Raw genomic sequence first — 18,781 nt, forward strand, 5'->3', positions numbered from 1 at the left:
AAATATATAACTTTAAAATCAACAATATATTAGCACTGGTTAAAATCTAGTTTTAATTAATTTAAAAGATTTTAGTCTATTTTTAATAAGATTTTGTTCTTAATTATCCATTTATCCTAATGAATAAAATAGTGAAGTTAATCGGATTTGACCACCTGACAGGTAAAAGATTCCTTATGATTTTTCGGAATTGGTTATTGCAAACGCAATCAAGAAAAAAGAATACGACAGAACAGTGTCAGACGTAAGTTAAAAACTCTTTTCTAAATTATGATTTAAGATACGTTAACCCCAACGACTCGTTTGATGTGTAGCTTTCTCGATGTGAATCTAATGAATACTTTATTCTATAAAGTTTTAATATTAGCTGAACCAGAAAACATGGCAGTTTTTATAAAGCCAATAAGGGGATTATTTCATTTTTATAAGATCATCAATAATACTCTCTCCGTTTTATAATACATGATATTATTCTTTAACACACGTATATTAAGAAATTTTTTTTTTTTAAAAAGTAGTTTCAAAAATATAATTTAAAAATCATCCAATCAATTACAAAAATGACTGCAACATCTAATTTGTTACACAGTTTTCAATAAAGTTAAAAATAACATAAAAATATAAAAACGTCATCTATTTTGAAATAACAAAAATCTTCTAAAACATCATCTATTATGAAACTGAGGGAGTATAAATTTTCAAAGCAAATAAAAGTTGGAGGAACACTACAAAGAAGCCATAACAAGAATCTGTTGAAGCCAAGCAAAGCTTAAAGAGTACAGAGAGCAATTATCATCAGCCAACTTCAATATTCTTGAGACTTAAAGAAGTTAGCTTTGTGGCTGCTTTTGTTTATTCTGCTTTGGTGCTTTGGAGAATCTTATACTCTTAGCACAAGTTTCTTTACTATACTGTGTTTCTTTTTTTTCAGTATTTCAGAGAAAAAACAAGTCTAAAGCCTCAAGATTAAGCAGGAATCATCTTTACAAATTCAGTACCATGGTTGGTATTTTCTCCAGATTTTCTGCTGGTAAAAGCGGCCATAGAAGAACACAAAGTGCCATCGTAAGCTCTCTCCTCTATTTGCTTGTCTTATTCCAGTACAGGTTCATGTGGCTCTTGACGATTAAGTTATATGGGTACATGAGGTGGTTGTTCTGTTAATTTGTACTTGAGCTTTATGTTCAGAGTGATTGCTTCTCCAGTAGATTTGTTTTTCTTTTGGTTAAGCTGCCTTTTAAGATTTTTCTGCCATTTTCCCTCTGATCTTCTTGAGATGCCATCAACTTAGGCGTGGAATTGATGATTACATGCTTACAGTTGTTTTTATTTTATTTCTTTCAAGGTGATTTTTTTAGCACCATTTACTAGTTCAAGCCAAAACATTATCTCTGTTCATAATCTGGTTCCATAACACATTTCCATTTAATTGATTTATAAGCTATACTTGAATCTGCGATTATTTATTTCTTCGGATAAGTGTTTGTTTGTTTCAAATACAGATGACATTAATATTGTCTTATGATCAGGATATGAGGGAAGCATTGCCATCAAGTACTACTGAACTTGTTGGTTCAACTCATGGGATCGAAGTAGCAACAGAGTTTAAACCAGTGGAACATCCTATCGAGCCCTTGGACATTGATCAACCGATCCAGTGTCCAGTCCCCGAGCCATCCATTCTCAATGTATGATCTTCATTCATATGTTTCTTGAAGTTCCAGGAAAAAAAAAAAAAGTTATGGTTTACTAATGCATAGAGCTTTACGCTCCTTTTGTGATCTTTTTTGTTGCACAGGATGGGAGAATATGGAAAGAGAGAGTGTCGGCGTCCATGAGGAGACGAGGCGACTTGGACATTGCTCAAGATGGAACTGATGTAGTAGAATCTGTTGGAACCAGCTCATGTGGCCCCACAGAACCTGATGGCTTTATGACAAAACCATCGGTAACTAGCCAATGCAATCCCAAGCGTCGATTCTTGCCTTCGCTCAGTGCACCGGAACGTCACATGCTTAATCTACTAGAAGAATGCAAAGCATCCGGTACTATCTAAGAACCAATGCTGGTCTGGTCTACGCTCTTTTTTATTCTGTGTAAGAACAAAAACCAAATCATATTGAATGTTAACACTGTATCTTGCGTCACAAGCTACACAAGTTTCCTTCATTTCCAAGTTACCTTACCTGTGTTAAAGAAGATTAAAAGTGGTCTCTCTTTTTCCTTCACTTAGTTAGAGATATTGTGTTTGTATCCTGTCTCTGTTCTGCTCCCACCATGTCTTAGCATGCACTTCCCCAAACCGTTCCCGACTGCAAACAACCGGTTTAGTTTGGTTAACGTTTAGGGTTAAAAAGGAACCGGTTCTCTAGTCTAGTGAGTGGATAGCGTTAACTTGCTGATCAAGTTATCATCTAAAAGAGTTAGGTTTACCTGAATCTGACACGGCGTAACTCTCTGGTTCCGTCTGGTAACTGTCTGATGGTAATATAAACCCCAGGCTCGTCCTCTTCAACCCACTCTGCTTGCATCTCACTAGCGTTACTGAGGGAAGGCGGTTCGTCTCGTGCTGCGTCCATTGAAGCTCCGTAAAACTGATGTGGGATGCTGCTACCACCTGGAGGCCTGTAGTTGTTCCTTGGAGTCCAGTCTCTGCTTTCTCTTGCTGATTCTATTCTTGTGTAAGTTGAATCTCTCTGCGACTGAAGAAGAAACAAGTTGAGATTTTACTCATAAACCTTCTAATTCGTGGGCCTCAAGAAACATCCACACAAGCACATTCTTGTCTGAAGAACAAGTAATGTGATCATTACAAATCTTTATGAGATTGATGATTTTACCTGGTCTTCAGATCTACCAGGGGTTTGAAGAGCTTGCCGGTTAAATCTCTGAACATTGTAAAGCTCAACTATTCTGTCATAGTTCTCACCCCACCACCTCTGAGCTTGCCACTTGTCAAACACCTCCCGGCTTCAACAAAGACACAAGTAAACTGTTAGCATCATTCAAAATCATTTTACGTCATGAAGTATCAATATACCTGAAACGTATCCGTTTAAGATCATTTCCTCCACTAGGAAGTGAGACGAATGTAATGTGAACACCAGGCTCTACTTGAGCCACCCACTCTTTTGGCTCGTCATCCTCTAGTACCACATCACACGACTGAGCAGAGACTGATTCGCGTTCACCGCCATACACTGATGTGAATCTTGAATCTGCTCGTTCAACTTGATGGTGAGGGGAGCTTAGGACGTCCCAAGCAGGAGTGGAACTAGTGCTTCCACCACCCATATAAGGGTATGGAACACTATCAGATGCAGTGTCGAGATCCGGATACTTTCTCTGCTCTTTCCCCAAGCTGCTGCTTGAGGAGCCGGAGGGTGGCTTGGATTGTTTAGAAGCACCAGAAAATTTTGACGCCATATCTTTGATCTGCATAGCATTCGTACCCAAGAAGTCAATTAAAGTAAAATCTTAAACATATTGTTGGACAGAGCATCAATAAAGCTAGAAGATCTAATAATAATTTGAAACATAAAATATAGTTCATCTTGTCTTCTCCATGAATAGAACATCATCATCGCAATATCTGTTTGGGTTATTTTAATGTATACTATATAGTTTCCCCACCATAATATTTTTCTCATGTCTAGGTAAGAAGCCACTTGAGCTTATAGATCAATCTTCAAGAACAAGCAAAGATCATGTTCAACTAGGCGTGACTCCGTTAACCCTTTCCTATCAATCTTAGCAAAATAGCACCCACACAAAGCATCAGCCGTAATACTATTATTCAGTGTGAAATATGATTCTGAGATTTTGCTAGATTTGTTTTGATTATTGTACTAACTGTTGCTCCATTTTATGTCTTGTCACATACAAGGGAAAGAAAAAAACACTGACACACCTATTAAAGATAGATTTGTAAGAGTATCTAGGGAGGTCATGTAGCATCAACATAAAATCTTGTCTAAAGATCCGGATATTGTCTGTAACATGCAAAGCCTTAACAACAGTAACCGCTAACTATCTTGTGAACTCTATACTCTATACTTTTGTACTTGATAGCCTAATATGAACTCTTTAACAGTAAAAAAGATTCTTTTAAAACCCCTTTTTTAACCACAAGTGTTAAACAGTTTAAGGCCCAAAGCATTATAACTTAATCACCAAAATAAAATGAAAAAGAGCACAAGGATATATCTTTAGATAGGCAGAGAGACCTGTGTAGTTAGGCTTTTAACAGCTTCTTTAGTGTTGGGAGTAGTGCTCCCACGGGCTACATCTTCATCTTCTTCATCTCTGTCTACCATTTTTGTACAGTTTATGCAAGTAAACATCTTTGCACACTTCTTTATGCCCTCTGCCTTTTAAGCCCTATATACCATATAAACAGTGTGTTACAAAACATCACAACTAAACACCACTACTCATAAATAAAGATGGATATACATACTTATAAAACAAAGTTAAGAAATGCTAGAAAGTAGTTACCAACAATCCGCTATCAATAAGAGTAGGGCTTAATTAATTCATTAGATAAGCAACTCAGCTAATGGAAAGTTGGTGAAAATTCAATAATAAAAAGGGCCATAGATGTAGTTAACATTTGAATCGAATTGTCCGAATCATGAATACATCATATGGATAAATTATTTAAAGAATTATGTTCTGATCACAACTACTCGACACAATGATTTTTAATGTAGATTAAACTTTAATTCCCCCCCCCCCCCCCCCCCCATTAAGATTAAGAAATAGTATTGTTTAAAATATTTTCAAGAAATTAAGGAACTCAAAAGGATACAGGTTTTATATATACTGTATATTAGTCTAAATTAACAAAGAAAAAAAGAAGATATGAAGGTTCATTATTAGGGGCAATAATCTTGATAAAGACAAGAGTGTTCGAAGATTAATTAATTTGGAGATCGGAGGAAAAGACCCCCAAAGAAGAAGAAAAAACTATAGGATTGTCCAAGCACCAGGGTAGATCAAACTTTTGTCTTTAGAATTATAATAAAATAGTTTAAAGATGAACTTGATAGAGACAAGCGATGGTCTAAAAAAATATAATTTTTTTTTGAACAAATAAAAAATATATAAATATTTAGTTTCTGCTTTTTAGTAGAAAGTGGTCTAATATTCCTCACACACAAATCAAAAGTTTCAAAGAATATTTGTTTTTGCGCAGAAGTTTCTGACATTTAAATATATATGTCTCTATACATATTCAGGGAACACATAAGGAAAATATAAGATAGAGCTATAAGTAAGAGAAAAACAAATTAATATGTTTTCTCCTGATCCTCTCGTGGTCATTTAAAACTGAAGAAAGAGACACTAGAGTTTCTTACAACCAGAAGTAAAGAAAGTTAAAATATTTGCAACATCATCACAGTGAAATCGTTACCAGTCACGTGTTTGGAGACAAACCAAAGAGCTAAAACACCAAGAAAATAACAAGAGTTAGCTTCAATTCACGAAAAAATCTTGATGCATGTCCAGAAAAAAAAAGGAACCGAGTCAAAAGAAAAAAAGAATGAAGTAAGAATCGAAGAAGAAAGGAGTGTCAAGAATTAACTCTTCGTCTTTAGTTGTTTTCAATCAAAATCTCAAATGAAATGTTAAATATTTCTCAGATCAGGTATAATCATTCAGTGAAATATTAAAAATTGAAATATGAGGTTATGATATAGTTTGAACAAAAAAGGTTATGATATATTGCTCTTGAGTGTTACCTTTTATATCGATCTCTGCAGGTTAAGCGTGTCTCTCCTCTCTGAAACTTGTGGATTTACTTTTACTATATATATTGCTGTTGAGTTATTTTTCCTATAAATAGGCCATCAAAGACTACAGAGATTTAGCAGCGTTACAGGCAATGCGGGAGCAAAAAGGACGACGTAACTGATGATAAATGTCTTTTTTATAAGGGCCCCTTTTTATAATCGAAAAAATTTTCCTATTTTTCTGTCCAATAATAGGAAAAGTAAAGTATGAACAGTTGTCACTACCAAAAAAACTTCGGACTCGACAAAACTTTACAAACTCTTTCAGGAAAAAATGGTTTTCCGATTCGTTAGGAGTGTCTGGTCAGTATAATGGAGGAAAAGTTGTTTTCATGGTTAATTTAATCGCCATCAATGTAAAGAAAACAACGGTTCAAAAATCTATCAATATCAATGGGCTTAAGAGATAACGAAGGAGAATGCAACTGTTAAAAAGCGCCAACAAAATAAATTATTTGAATGATTCATAACCCAAAAAATATATTGAAACAAGTGACAAAGCTAAGAAAAACAATTCAATGGAAAATTTATCAATATCAATGTGGTTTAAGAGATAACGAAGGAGAATGCAACTGTTAAAAAGCGCCATGAAAGAAACTATTTGAATGATGTTCAGAACACACACAAAAAAAAAGTTTGAAAGAAGTGAGAAAGCTAAGAAAAACAATTCAATGAAAATCCTTTTGAATCATACCTTTTTAATACGAGAACAACCCAAAATATTCAAAACTGGAACGAAGCTCCTGGTTATGTTTGGGAGAGACTGAGGAGAAGACACATGGAGGACCGTGGGTTATTTATAAGTGGAAGAATAATATAGATATCTGACGCCGTTTAGAACGTTATGTTTCTTCCGTGAGTTGACGGAGCACCTTTTGAGCGACGATGAGTTTTGGTCAGCGAGGGCCCATGGTGTTTGCCGATGACGGAGAGTGAGAGAGGATCACACGTCTTACGTGTGCATGAAGTAGTTTACGTGGCCTTCTCTAATCGCCTGATGTTCGCTCAACCGGGCTGGGTTTACCAGTCAGGAATCCCAATGTATTTGACAGGCCCATGTAACGGTCGCATCACATCGGAGGCCCGTGAATAATTATTCTTCATTATATTTCCCTAAGTTTTTTTTTTGTGTCAATGACTAATCTAAATAACTAATCTAAGTTTATGGTAGACAGACGTCAAAAAAATAGTTTATGTTAGACACCAATTCAGAATACCAAACCAATATTTTTTTCCGTAAATCTTATCGGTCGATTCAGTCAACCTCGGAAAAAACTGACTACCACACTGTCTGTCCCAAGTTTGGAATACTTTTCGGCTAATGTCAAAAGGTGAATCGATCATCTGTTATGATCCACCGTGTAAATACTTGTGTCGAAGTCCAAGTCTAGACTGGCTGATGATAATTTAGTTTTCCGTAGAAATCGAACATATGACTGATATAGATATATACCAAATCGCAAGAGCCAAATCAATATTGCATAATAAACATATAACATAGCAAAAGAAGACTTAAAAAGAAGATTTTGAAAATACAATCTTATTCGTCATTATTTTTTGTGCCTATGTTAGATTGTAAAACTAGGAATTTTTTTTACTTTGTCTAAATTCCTCTGGTATATAACATTGACACCATTTTTACTAATTGAAAATAGTGAATTGCAAACACCATTTCTAAAATTTATAAAGTCTTCAAGCATTTTATGGACCACATTAAAGCTTCACATACTGCATGTAAGGTTGAAAACTTCGTCTGATATTCATAACTCCCTTCACCTGATTATCTGAGCCACCACTGTTATAGTCTATAACTTATAGAACCTCCCTTAACCTAAATAAATATCATTTTCTTTCCGTACTCAATCAATGTAGCATCTTCTTATATCTTTGAATTGAGAATGTGAACATAGCTTCCGTAAGCTTTGAATCTTTAATTTGAGATTTCTGCTTAGGGGTGGGCACTTTACCCGATATCCGAAGTGGCACCCGAACCCGATCCGAAAAACCCGAACCGAAATCCGAACCGAAGTAGCAAAATATCCGAACGGGTATTGAATTAGGAGAGATTGGATACCCGAACCCGAATGGATAATATCCGAACCCGAATGGATATCCGAAGATAACCGAACATATGTATAATTAACCTTATATTTCTAGTTTACATCTCTCATTTTATATAAAATAATTATATTAATACTACACATACTTTAAGTTCATATGATATATATACAATTCCGGAAAAAATGATTTGCTACTCACTTAAAAAGTATGTCAAGTTTTTTTATTTCAAAAATTAACAAAAAGTTACATCCAAAATTTTAAAACAATAACTAAATTAATGCATTTTAGTTTTAAAATGTTATGTCCAAATCTATTAATCATTTAATCTATTAAAAATAAAAAAGAAGTTAAGTAAAATTTATATTCTTAAATACAAGAAATTTAAGAAATGAAAAATTTAATTTTTTTTTTCAAAATCTAAATATCCGAACCCGATCCGAAATAACCGAACCCGAACTAAAAATACCCGAACCCGATCCGAAGTATAGAAATACCCGAACGGGTTCTATACCTCTATACCGAAATACCCGAAAATCCGAAATACCCGATCCGAACCCGAACGGGTACCCGAACGCCCACCCCTATTTCTGCCTATACGGCTCTCTCTCTATTTCTGCAATACTCAAAATCTTTTGAAGATTTCCATTTTTGTTTTCTTTATCAAGTAAAACCACAAAATAAACCGTTTATTGGAATAAAACAGATAAATTATATGAGAAAATGATTTCTGTGTCCAAACCTATTGTTAAAACATGATTATACATTTGAGTTTCAGTTTTACAGTAGTAAAAGGTCGTAAGAAAAGAAGTAAAAAAAAAAAAACTAAGTCTCCTTGTGACCCAAGAAACCGAGTATAGCTTCTGCTTCTTGAAGTTTCTCTTGCGTGTGGTCAAAGTATCATCAAAGAGGAGGATGATCCTCTTCTGGTGTCTGTGGAGGAACTGGTTTCCAACCAGGTTTCTCGTCCCAGTACATATCATAGTAAATATGTCCCGGAGTCTTGTTCTCCTCACAACACCATATCCCCACATATCTCTTCACCCGTCTTCTGAATCTCTCTTCTCTCTCCTGCGTACAAACCATATACATATAATATCAAGATGTTTCTATCAACATGTCTGAACGTTTCACGGTTCAAAAGATCTACTCACCTTGTCGGAGAACCCAGTGAAAGCATCTTCAACTGAAGAGAACTTGATCACTTTGACATCACTGAAGGAAGAGAAAATCGCCTTGAACTGAAGTGAGCACCAAAGACAAATCAATGAGGCTAAGCTAGTATCTATTTAAACACTAATAACAGAGAGATTTTTAGTTACCGTATCTTCATTGCTCCGCTTTGGGAACTTAAGAGGTCCAGAAGGGGTTGTGATATTCGATGCCACGCATCCTTCTTTTCCTTCTTGACAAAGCTGAACATCAAGCCATGACTCTTTAACTTGTTTCGGTAATGATGGATTATCCAGAAAAGAATATTCTCTGATACCAATCCCAGGCCCAAACTCTTCCTCTGGCATCTCCGTTAGCATGATATTAACCTGTAATTAAGATTCTTCAGGGTGTTATGAGGCACTTGCAGAGAAGGAACAAGAAAGTATATATTGACATCATTACCTCAAATACATGATCAAGAGGGCAGATGAAAGGTTGCCGTGTCATGGATCCCTCAAGAGTACCAGGATGTCCAAACCAAAGCCTATCTAACCTGCACCATATTGGTGGCATCACCTGATGACCAACCAGATATACATAAGAATCAATTGATAGGCACATAAGCTGTTGAGTAGACTCACCAGCGTACGGTTTAGCAGAGACGCAATGGCTAACGCTGATCTGATCTGTTTCATCTGCCAAAGTGGACCAAAGGTAAAATTAGAAGGTGTCCAAGTTAGCATATAGCTTCTCCCAGGGAGGATTAGTAGATGCGTACTTGGTGGTTAACGAGTGTAAAGTGTGACTCAATAGTATGATTCCCATCTAGTAACATGCTCTTTGGAATAGATGGTTTGAACGAAATGAACCCTCCTGGAGCATCGTAATACTCTGGTGGGTCAAAGAAAACCATCCCCTCACGAAGCCTGTGGCGTTTTCCTTCAGTACCTGCGTATTGAAACGTTGTATGCAACGCATACGGTTCTAGCCTGAGCTGCTGATACATAGCCTACATTAAAAACATAAGTTAACTATTGAGAGTGATAGCCACAAAGGAAGAAGATTAGATACAAACCAAACGCAAGAACAGAGAGGTTGTTTTACCTGAACAAAGTAAGTGTGACCACTGCAGAAGATGCTAGCAGGCAAGATCCCAACCTTGAGATTACCATCATAAGCGTAGAAGAGTCCACTGTCACCGTCCACTGATGGGCCTAGCTGTCTCCTAACGATCTCATTGAACCCGTTTTGATCCCAAACCTTGTCGTCTGCTATGAGAATGTCTTTCCATTCCTTAGCCAGCTTTTTGGCAGACTCTGTTGGACGCCAATGGAAGATCCCTATGTTGTATGCCCCGCTAACTTTCAAAATCCAAGAAAAAAAAGAATGAACAGTTACTAGCTAGAAAAGAGAGCAATGCATGTCTCTATCTAGTACTCCCTCCGTTTCAAATTAGTAGTTGTTATAGCATAGAATTTTCGTTACAAAATAAGTGTCGTTCTATGATTTTCAATGCAAATTTTTCTATTAATTTATCTCTTTTGCGCTATAATTACAAATTCGAAACATTTAACTAATATTTTTAAGAACGACAACTAATTTGAAACAGAGAGAGTATCTTACCTTGTTGCCATATATCCAAGCTGTCATCCACCACAGTAGGCACAACTTGATCGCTTGATGTCAGAACATCAGCATCAGGGTACCGAGCCAGATAAGGCAGAGGGTTCTGTCACATCAATAATCATCAGATCAATGAAAGATAACAGGGAGACATAAAGAGTATTAATAGAAGTAGTACCTTAAGCCAGACCATGTCAGTGTCACACATTAGAAGCTCATAACCAAAAGGCAAGACAGAATCTATGAGAATAACTTTCTCTCTTCCCATTTTGTGAAACGTAGGGGAGCCCCACCCTACATCCACTGTGCTCATATGGCTTCCCATGTCGAAAACCGGAACACCTTTCCAGTACAAAGCCTCTAGTAACTTTGTATCCATCGCACCTATGAATCCCCCCCACATAACATAAAGTTAGTAAATGGACAATAACAACAACACATAGATAGATATTAATAAGTATAAGCTCACCAACTAGAATGTTGGAGAGATCTAAATCAGTCAAGTGTTTAACCCAAGTCAAGATGAAATCCATGAAAGCATAGTTCCCAAAAGTGACTATTATCACATTATCTTTCACTCTTTCTCCAAACAACTCTTTAGTCAGTTTAAAGGCTTCAAGCGGTGGCATCTTCTTGTCTTTAGGAGGAGACACCCAGATTTTACCCAGTGATGATTTGCCTTGAGCTTCTTCCTCCGGTGCTGGCGGCGGCAGTGCAACTGGTAGTAACTGAGATGTTGCATTCTCTTGTGGAAGTTTGTGGATTCGACCAGCAGCTACAAATACATCCGTACACAAAAGAAAAAGAACCAAACTTTAGTTTCTACTGCTTAGTGAGATCATCTTAGCGTAAAACATAAGTCTCGGGGAAAAAGACAAAAACTTTTCAGACATACTAAAATTCAGATCCAAGTACATTAGTAATAATCACTTGTTTGGACACAAAAGCTACGATGTTAAATCAACTAAAGTGATCGAAAGACAAAACCCATCGTCTCAAAAACGAACATTGAGATTTAAGGTCAACGGTGAGAACCTAAACTTCAGAAAATCTCACTTAATGTTCAGACATCAACTTGATTACAGAGTCAACACAATAATCAAACTCAAAACAACAAAAAGATCCAAACTTTGAAGAGATTAACTATTGCCACCACAGTAAATGCATAGGGGAGAGAGAGTGTGTTACTGGAGAGAGGAGGAGAAGAGAGCCAGGAGGTGGAGCCATTGGTGGGTGAGTAAATAGCGGAGAAGACATAGAAGGAGGAGACGAGAACGCCGATGATCACCGTCGCGTAGATCGTCACGAACAGAGGCTTCGAATTCGTCGCCTCTCGAAACCCATTTCGCCAACCCTCCACCATTTTTCAATCTCTTTCTTCTTCTTATTACTCAAATCTCCATTATTACAGAAAGCTTTGTTCTTGTCGGAATTTGTTTTCTGAGGGGTTTTGTCTTCTTCTTCTTCTTATTCGATCGATGTGATCGTTAGGTAGTCTGGTCAACTTCGTTATCGGCGTCTTCTCTTCGGCTTCTTCTCTTTTTAAAGTTCTTATTTAAATGGTTCAAAATTATTATTTTTGTTTGTTTGTTATAAACTTGGAACATTATTTCCCAAGAAGTAATGCAACGTAGTGGAGATGTTGTGTAAGCAGTATATTCTTCTTCTTCTTTTTTTTAAGTTTGAAAAAAATGAATCGAAAGGTAAACTAATCTCATTATCTTATGGCAAATTAAATGTCTACATTTACTAACTATAATTAAGAACTTAATAGGCTGTTTACCAACTCCAAAGTGGATTTTCTTTTTACCGTAAAAAGTTAGTATTTTGTTAGATGTATTTTATTTAGTTAAAGGAAAAGAATTTCGTTTGTTTAAAAATGGGAAATTGCACCCAGTGACTAAGAAAAAAAATAAAATTAACTAAACAACCAAAAACACACTCTCTCTCCCTTTTTATCTTCCTATCTCTCTCTACTCTCTCTCCAGAAAACTAATTTTGTTTATTTTCTTGGCTATTTCACAAATAACCCCTTTAAAAATTTATATTTAGATTATTCCTATTTTGCATGAACTGTGGGAAGGAAAAAAATGAAATACGTAAGAAGGAAGACAAAGGACATAAAGATCTTGATGAAATGCTCTCTCATTGCTTTGACTTTGTTAGAGCACAATCTCAAGATGAGGGAGAGATGAGTTATCATGTCCGACCATGTTAGCTCTGATTTTTTTTTTTGTTGATACATCCGAACTAAAAAAGTAGATGTCAAAAGAGTATTTTAAACTTTTTTGGTAAACGTTAATCTTTCTTTCATGAACTTACTTTTAAGGAAATAGTCCCAACTTTACTTGATATTACAAACTTTGACAATACAGTAAATAAAATATGGTCCACACAAGAAGCGAGAAGTTTGGCTTCAGAGTTGAGAAGATGGTCTGGGCGATGGGCTAGCATCTACCGCAGCTGAATTACGACCCATTTGCGTTAGATTAGATTATATAGCACTAGTCCAAGAGTCTATACTCCTGTTTTCCTATATTTGTGATTCTGTATCAGGATCGTGGCCGAAAGATCTGTTTAACAAATGTAATTTACAATTTTGAGACAAATAACTATCGTGGAATTTTGAAAAATGGTCGCAAAATGATTATGTCAGACAGTCATCCCCTAACAAGCTATGATGGATCAGTGCATGTCAATATAATTAGCCTGGCCCGATCCATCTAAAATATAACAAAACATACATAATGTTTAGTGTTGGTTAATTTGACTCGACTGTATTCAGATTTACATCGTGAAATCCGATCTGATTCGTTCATGGTTACATGCTAATGTATAACGATTTGGATTTAATATTTTCTTACTAGCGTCATTTTAATGTATGAGTCTCTTAATTATATAGTATAAATGTAATTAAATTACAAAACAAAATTTATAACATAAAGAAAATTTCGAATTTTCATAATTTTCGATAAAATTTCAAGTAAGAAAGCTCATTAACTCTTCTTTTAATTTGTGGGTTTAATTAATAAACTGTTTTGATAAATTATTAAAATTAGATATACAAAACAAAACAAAAATAAGACATTTATGAATTTGTACGAATGTTATTATTTAGTTTAAAAAATTTAAACTGATTTAGAATATTTTAAACCGATCTAAGAATAGTTTAAACCGATTTAAATCATATAATAAATTTTAAGAGAATCGTTTTTGTTATAACTGAATTACAGTATAGACGGGCGTGTAGGTGTCCTCTGGACCAATTTATACAACCATAGTTTAATTAGTTGAGAAATTTTTTTGTTTAAGTCCATCTTCAACTCGCGGTCAATAATTCTTTATTTATATATAACTCTTCCACTGAATAGCCGAAAACGCAGACCCCCACATGTCTTCCATATAATAAAGAACCAACGCACAAGTCCAAAAGCCTCAACAATCTTTTTACTTATTACAAACAGCTCGAATATCAAAAGTAAAAAGTTTGTCATAATCTTATAAAATTTGATAAATCTTATTGAGATATTATTTATAATTGTCACTGTTAGTTAAACTATTATATAGTTGTCACCAACTTGTTAATAACCTAGTACAAGTTCCATTTATGTATCACATCACTACTAACCTTTTGCTAAATCCAACTTCAAAGAAAAAGCGTTACATACTTACATCCATCGTCCACCTCGATCTACGATAGTTAATCTAAAATATCTTCTTCTTCTTTTTTCCAACCCTTATTATTTTTCAGTTACATGCATTGAACAGTAGGTACCAGGTCCAAATGGTATACTAACAAGTTGACATTTTAAACACGAAGTGACAAAATAATTGAATTGCAAAATAACTTAAAATATAAGACAGAATCACTGCAGCCAGAAAAACTTGTAATTAAACTGAAAAGTAGAATTGTAAAACATCTGAACAACACTATTTAAACAAATAAAGTTTTCTATAATCTAGCTATAAGAAAACAAAACGTGCGAAATGAATTAAATTACCAGTTTGCATGTTATATTTCAGTCGTTTTGTTGTAATTGTTATGTATTTGGCGAAACTACCTTTTGAAAATGTGAAAGAGTGAATCTATTTATTTATGTTTGATCCACTGCTGTATAACACTAATATCCCATTAATGTTTATACAAATAGCTACCAAACATCTACACAAGTATTATATGTATACAGCTCAATTTTGTCGAGAATATTACCTTTTCTAATAAAACATGTTCTGCTAAGCACTTTTTAAAGACAGCTTCTATTATCCTAAAATCCGATCGAATAACACTTATAATTCCCACTGAACTTAAATAGAGAAACTAACTAGGCTATGCTGACATAAAAACTACGATTAACCTGCTTCAGATATGATAATGTTTTTTACTCAAACGGAACGGTTGTTGTTGCGAGTTTTTAAAAATCTAAAGATAATCCGATGGATATCTTCTTGAAGCATATTTGAAGGTAACATCAATAACTTGGGAGAAATACAAATTAGTAGTTGAAATTTAATCGAATATCATAAGGATGCGTATAAATTATCGAATCCAGCCAGCAAACCTTATATTACTACGTACATATATATGATGCAAAATTCATATTTTCATCATCGTATTTTGTAGCGATCAAATTAAAATTCCTAGAAAATAGAGTTAAAACAAATATTTAGCTGTTTGATAGCTAAAAATGCCATCAATTATTAACTTTATTGTAAACCGAGAAAAACTACATATCTACTAAAAAGAATGGACATCTCAAGTCTCAACGTAGAACAACAAACACCAAAATAATAAGCACCATAAGCAATAGATGCCTTCAGAGCCTTTCCTAAAGGATGAAGTATATATCACTTTGCAAAAAGAAATTCTGAAATCATTTTCTTGTTTGATTCACGTTCATGTCCTCTCCACAAGAAAGTGGTATGCAACTTCTTCTATCCTTTTACGTAAAAACAGCACACAAAATATCAAAAACAAACGCGAACTCTGAGCGACAAAGTGGTAAGGTTCTCCAAAACAAAATGGGTATTTTAAGAAGCACCAGGAGGGCTCTTATGTCCGATACCTTGACTAGGACCTTGGTGAGTTGGTCTGAAAGCATCTTGTTCTATGTTCTTGAAGCGGTTGATCTTGTGGTACCACACAAAATCATCTTTAGGCGGCTCAGGTGGTGACCAGGAAACAAAAGGGGCATGTCGAGCTGCCGTTGTAGTCTCAAAGTGTAGTTGTACCACCAGAAGAATTATAAGAGAACCAGACAAAATCGTGGTTGAACAGCCACGATTCACCATCACTGAGAACTTTGGGTTTTGGTTATAAAATCTTAGAACCGTTTAGAGCGTATGCTTAAGTGGTTGCTTTCTTCTCACAAAAACAAGAGAGAAGTGTGCAATTTAAGAAGGATCCAAAGGTTAGAGGACCCACAAAACCATATGACTCGGCTCAGCATGTTATACTTTGCAGTTTGCATGTTTTAGTTTTTGGCTTGAAATATAAAAGAGTACTAGGTTTTGACCCGCACGCCCGTGCGGGTGTATTTTTTTAAAGAAAATATAATGCTATTTGATTTTTATGTCACTATTTAGGATTGGGCAAAAAAGCTCGAATTCGAAAAATTGAACCGATCCCAATCCGAATAAGTAGTACTAAATCCGAACCGAAATTGATTAAATATCCGAATTATTCAAAATTTTGGTATTTGAAGAACTGAAATCTAATCCGATCCGAACCGAAGTATTTTGGATATTCAAAATATATTTATATACTTATATATATTAATTATTTTTAGATTTTATATATATAAAAACATCCAGAATATATATGATACTTTTAAGTTTGCTTAAATGCTTGAAAATATATACAAATAATCAAACGTAAATATCTTAAATAGTTAAAATATACTCAAAACTCTAAAAATACTTAAATAATTATTAATTCTCTACCAAATATTTAAACCAAACATATTTAAATTGATTATCCAAATCCGAACCAAATCCTCAAAGATCTGAAATGAACACGAAATCCCAAAAAGACCCGAAAACGAACCCGAACGCCCACCCCTAATCACGATTATATATATATATATATCCTATATGTGTCATCATACGTTACAAAATATGCGTTATCATATAATTAATCATATTTTATACGTACCATCAAATAAGTTTTCTTATAATTAATAATATTTTATACGTACAATCATATAAATAATCACATAAATTATATTTTTAAATTTAATGTAAAATATAAAACCATAATTTAAGTTGGTGTTTGAAATTGGGCTTTGTATTGTATTTTTCTTATATATACTGAAAACATTATTATAATAGTTATTGAAAAATATGTTTGTAAAAATCAAATTTTGAATATATATTTATTTTTGAATGAATTTTTGATATAAATCAATTTTAAATTATTATTTTGATTTGAATATATATATTATCAAGTAACATAGACTCATTACTTTTTAATATAATATAATGGACTTCCAAATTTTTAGTAACATAAGCCCATTATTTTTTTTCTAATTTACTACTATCTATGTTTCCAAACACTACTATTTTTTAACTACTATTCATGTTGCCAAACAATCTCAATGTGTACTTCAACTTTAATAATATAGATTCGCCCTCGAATATTTCCAAAAATGGAAAGTTCTATGCTCCATGATTTTTTTTTTCTATGCTCCATGATAGAATATTTTCTTAGCCATTCATCAACAGAAACGTAGTCATTGTTCTTTTTTTCCTTTTTCTCTTTTGGTTTTAGCAGCAATGTTCTTGATTAGACTATATAGATTTAATATTAACCAGGTTCATGCGGTATGCATATTTGTTTAATCATGTAAATGATTTATTACTCGATCCGTTAAACCTACTCTGATTAAACTGTTTTTGTTATAGCCTTTAACCTTCTGTCTATATATTAAACTATTTGCTAAGTAAAGCAATCTGGAACTTTTAACTCTACCGGTAAAGCCTTATGGCTTACATGTGGAAGTGCTAGGTTCAAATAAAAACATCAATTTAGAGTATTCTACGTACCTAGGTATTCAATGATGTTGACAATTTTTTTTTTTGCTATATGTAAGGACTTTTACAAAATTGATATACATTAATGTTATTCCATATTGATCACTTTAAATTAAATACAGACATGCATGTAAAAATAGCTTTGAACAATCATTATCGAGGTGAACTTTTAGTTAGGCTGAGTCTGAATAAACTTCTCAGACATGAAAAAAAAACAATTGAAGGCTTAACATGGATAGATTTGTTGGACATGGTTGTTTGCATGATGTCTGAAGTTCCACTCCTATTCATTTTTCATTATATTGCCACAACAAATCAACACGTATGCATACATATATTTGTGTATTCACTGTAGAAACTTATGAAATTGATGCATGGTATAAAAATATTATTTTTACCATAATTATTCGAATAGGTAATTTCCAAGAATCACATGGTTTTGTCAAAGATGCATAGTGTTCTACATAGGCTAGAGTTCACTTCGAGCTTTGAAAATGATTGGTTTTTATAGTATAAAATGAAAAATGCTAACAGAGAAAAATTAAAGGCAGATTCATTATATATAATACTTAAATAAAAACATCATGCGAACTTTGAATTCCAGCCAGTCAGAATAAAAAGGAACTGGAAGCAGTCACCATCACAAGATTAATTCTTTTTCGGTTAAGGGAACCCTTACCTCAAATGGTCTACTCAGAGGAACCCTCACATCAAATTAAGCTAATAACTATGTCTCAATACATTTCGATCATATATATTCGATTTCACGTACGTGTTATATTCAAGAAAAAAACTACTTTTCTTAGGCCCTTTATCAAAAAAAGAAAAGACTACTTTTCTGTATTTCGAACCCTATAAAATCAGAGTAATTATTATTTTTCCTTTTGTACACAAACCATAACTTCATTTCAAGAAAAGTTAAAAATTCATATTTGTACCCTTTGTTTCTCGAAAGCTAGGGTTGAATCTGTTCAAAGATTACATCTGCCCAATTGCCCCTTAATACTTTAGTATAAGCACTTATATTCACATGTTTCAGTACTAAGGGAATCAAGTTCCATGGGTCCGTTCATTAGATAAATTTATCTTGCAAATTAATAAAAAGAAAACATGGTGTATTT

General features: G+C 34.1%; 4 protein-coding genes across 5 annotated transcripts; 1 reads left to right on the forward strand and 3 right to left on the reverse strand.

The window, feature by feature from the left end:
• Positions 1–765: 765 nt before the first annotated feature.
• On the forward strand, positions 766–2,196 carry LOC106364508. The gene is made up of 3 exons (XM_013804064.3): positions 766–1,065; positions 1,530–1,688; positions 1,799–2,196. Exons 1-3 carry the CDS (start codon positions 1,000–1,002, stop codon positions 2,054–2,056), a joined length of 483 nt encoding a protein of 160 aa, XP_013659518.2. The 5' UTR covers positions 766–999; the 3' UTR covers positions 2,057–2,196.
• Positions 2,187–4,719, reverse strand: LOC106364509 (protein Brevis radix-like 1). Its single transcript, XM_013804065.3, has 5 exons — positions 4,227–4,719; positions 3,041–3,435; positions 2,841–2,970; positions 2,434–2,702; positions 2,187–2,312 (listed from the first exon to the last, which is right to left on the reverse strand). Exons 1-5 carry the CDS (start codon positions 4,341–4,343, stop codon positions 2,234–2,236), a joined length of 990 nt encoding a protein of 329 aa, XP_013659519.2. The 5' UTR covers positions 4,344–4,719; the 3' UTR covers positions 2,187–2,233.
• A 3,826-nt stretch (positions 4,720–8,545) lies between these two features.
• Positions 8,546–12,192, reverse strand: LOC106366967 (arabinosyltransferase XEG113-like). Of its 2 annotated transcripts, none has more exons than XM_048778488.1 (11): positions 11,820–12,192; positions 11,101–11,406; positions 10,810–11,015; positions 10,632–10,737; positions 10,113–10,369; positions 9,787–10,017; positions 9,650–9,703; positions 9,471–9,584; positions 9,176–9,394; positions 9,008–9,094; positions 8,546–8,924 (listed from the first exon to the last, which is right to left on the reverse strand). In XM_048778488.1, exons 1-11 carry the CDS (start codon positions 11,992–11,994, stop codon positions 8,757–8,759), a joined length of 1,923 nt encoding a protein of 640 aa, XP_048634445.1. In that variant the 5' UTR covers positions 11,995–12,192; the 3' UTR covers positions 8,546–8,756. The 2 variants fall into 2 exon arrangements, with proteins under 2 accessions (XP_048634445.1, XP_048634444.1); XM_048778487.1 differs by having other exon boundaries at positions 11,101–11,418; positions 11,820–12,167.
• A 312-nt stretch (positions 12,193–12,504) lies between these two features.
• Positions 12,505–16,096, reverse strand: LOC111215385 (precursor of CEP4-like). The gene has a single exon (XM_048778489.1). The coding sequence runs from the start codon at positions 15,918–15,920 to the stop codon at positions 15,660–15,662; it is 261 nt and encodes an 86-aa protein (XP_048634446.1). The 5' UTR covers positions 15,921–16,096; the 3' UTR covers positions 12,505–15,659.
• Between the last annotated feature and the right edge of the window lie 2,685 nt (positions 16,097–18,781).

Source organism: Brassica napus, chromosome A4 (assembly GCF_020379485.1).
Source record: "Brassica napus cultivar Da-Ae chromosome A4, Da-Ae, whole genome shotgun sequence".
Classification (NCBI taxonomy): domain Eukaryota; kingdom Viridiplantae; phylum Streptophyta; class Magnoliopsida; order Brassicales; family Brassicaceae; genus Brassica; species Brassica napus.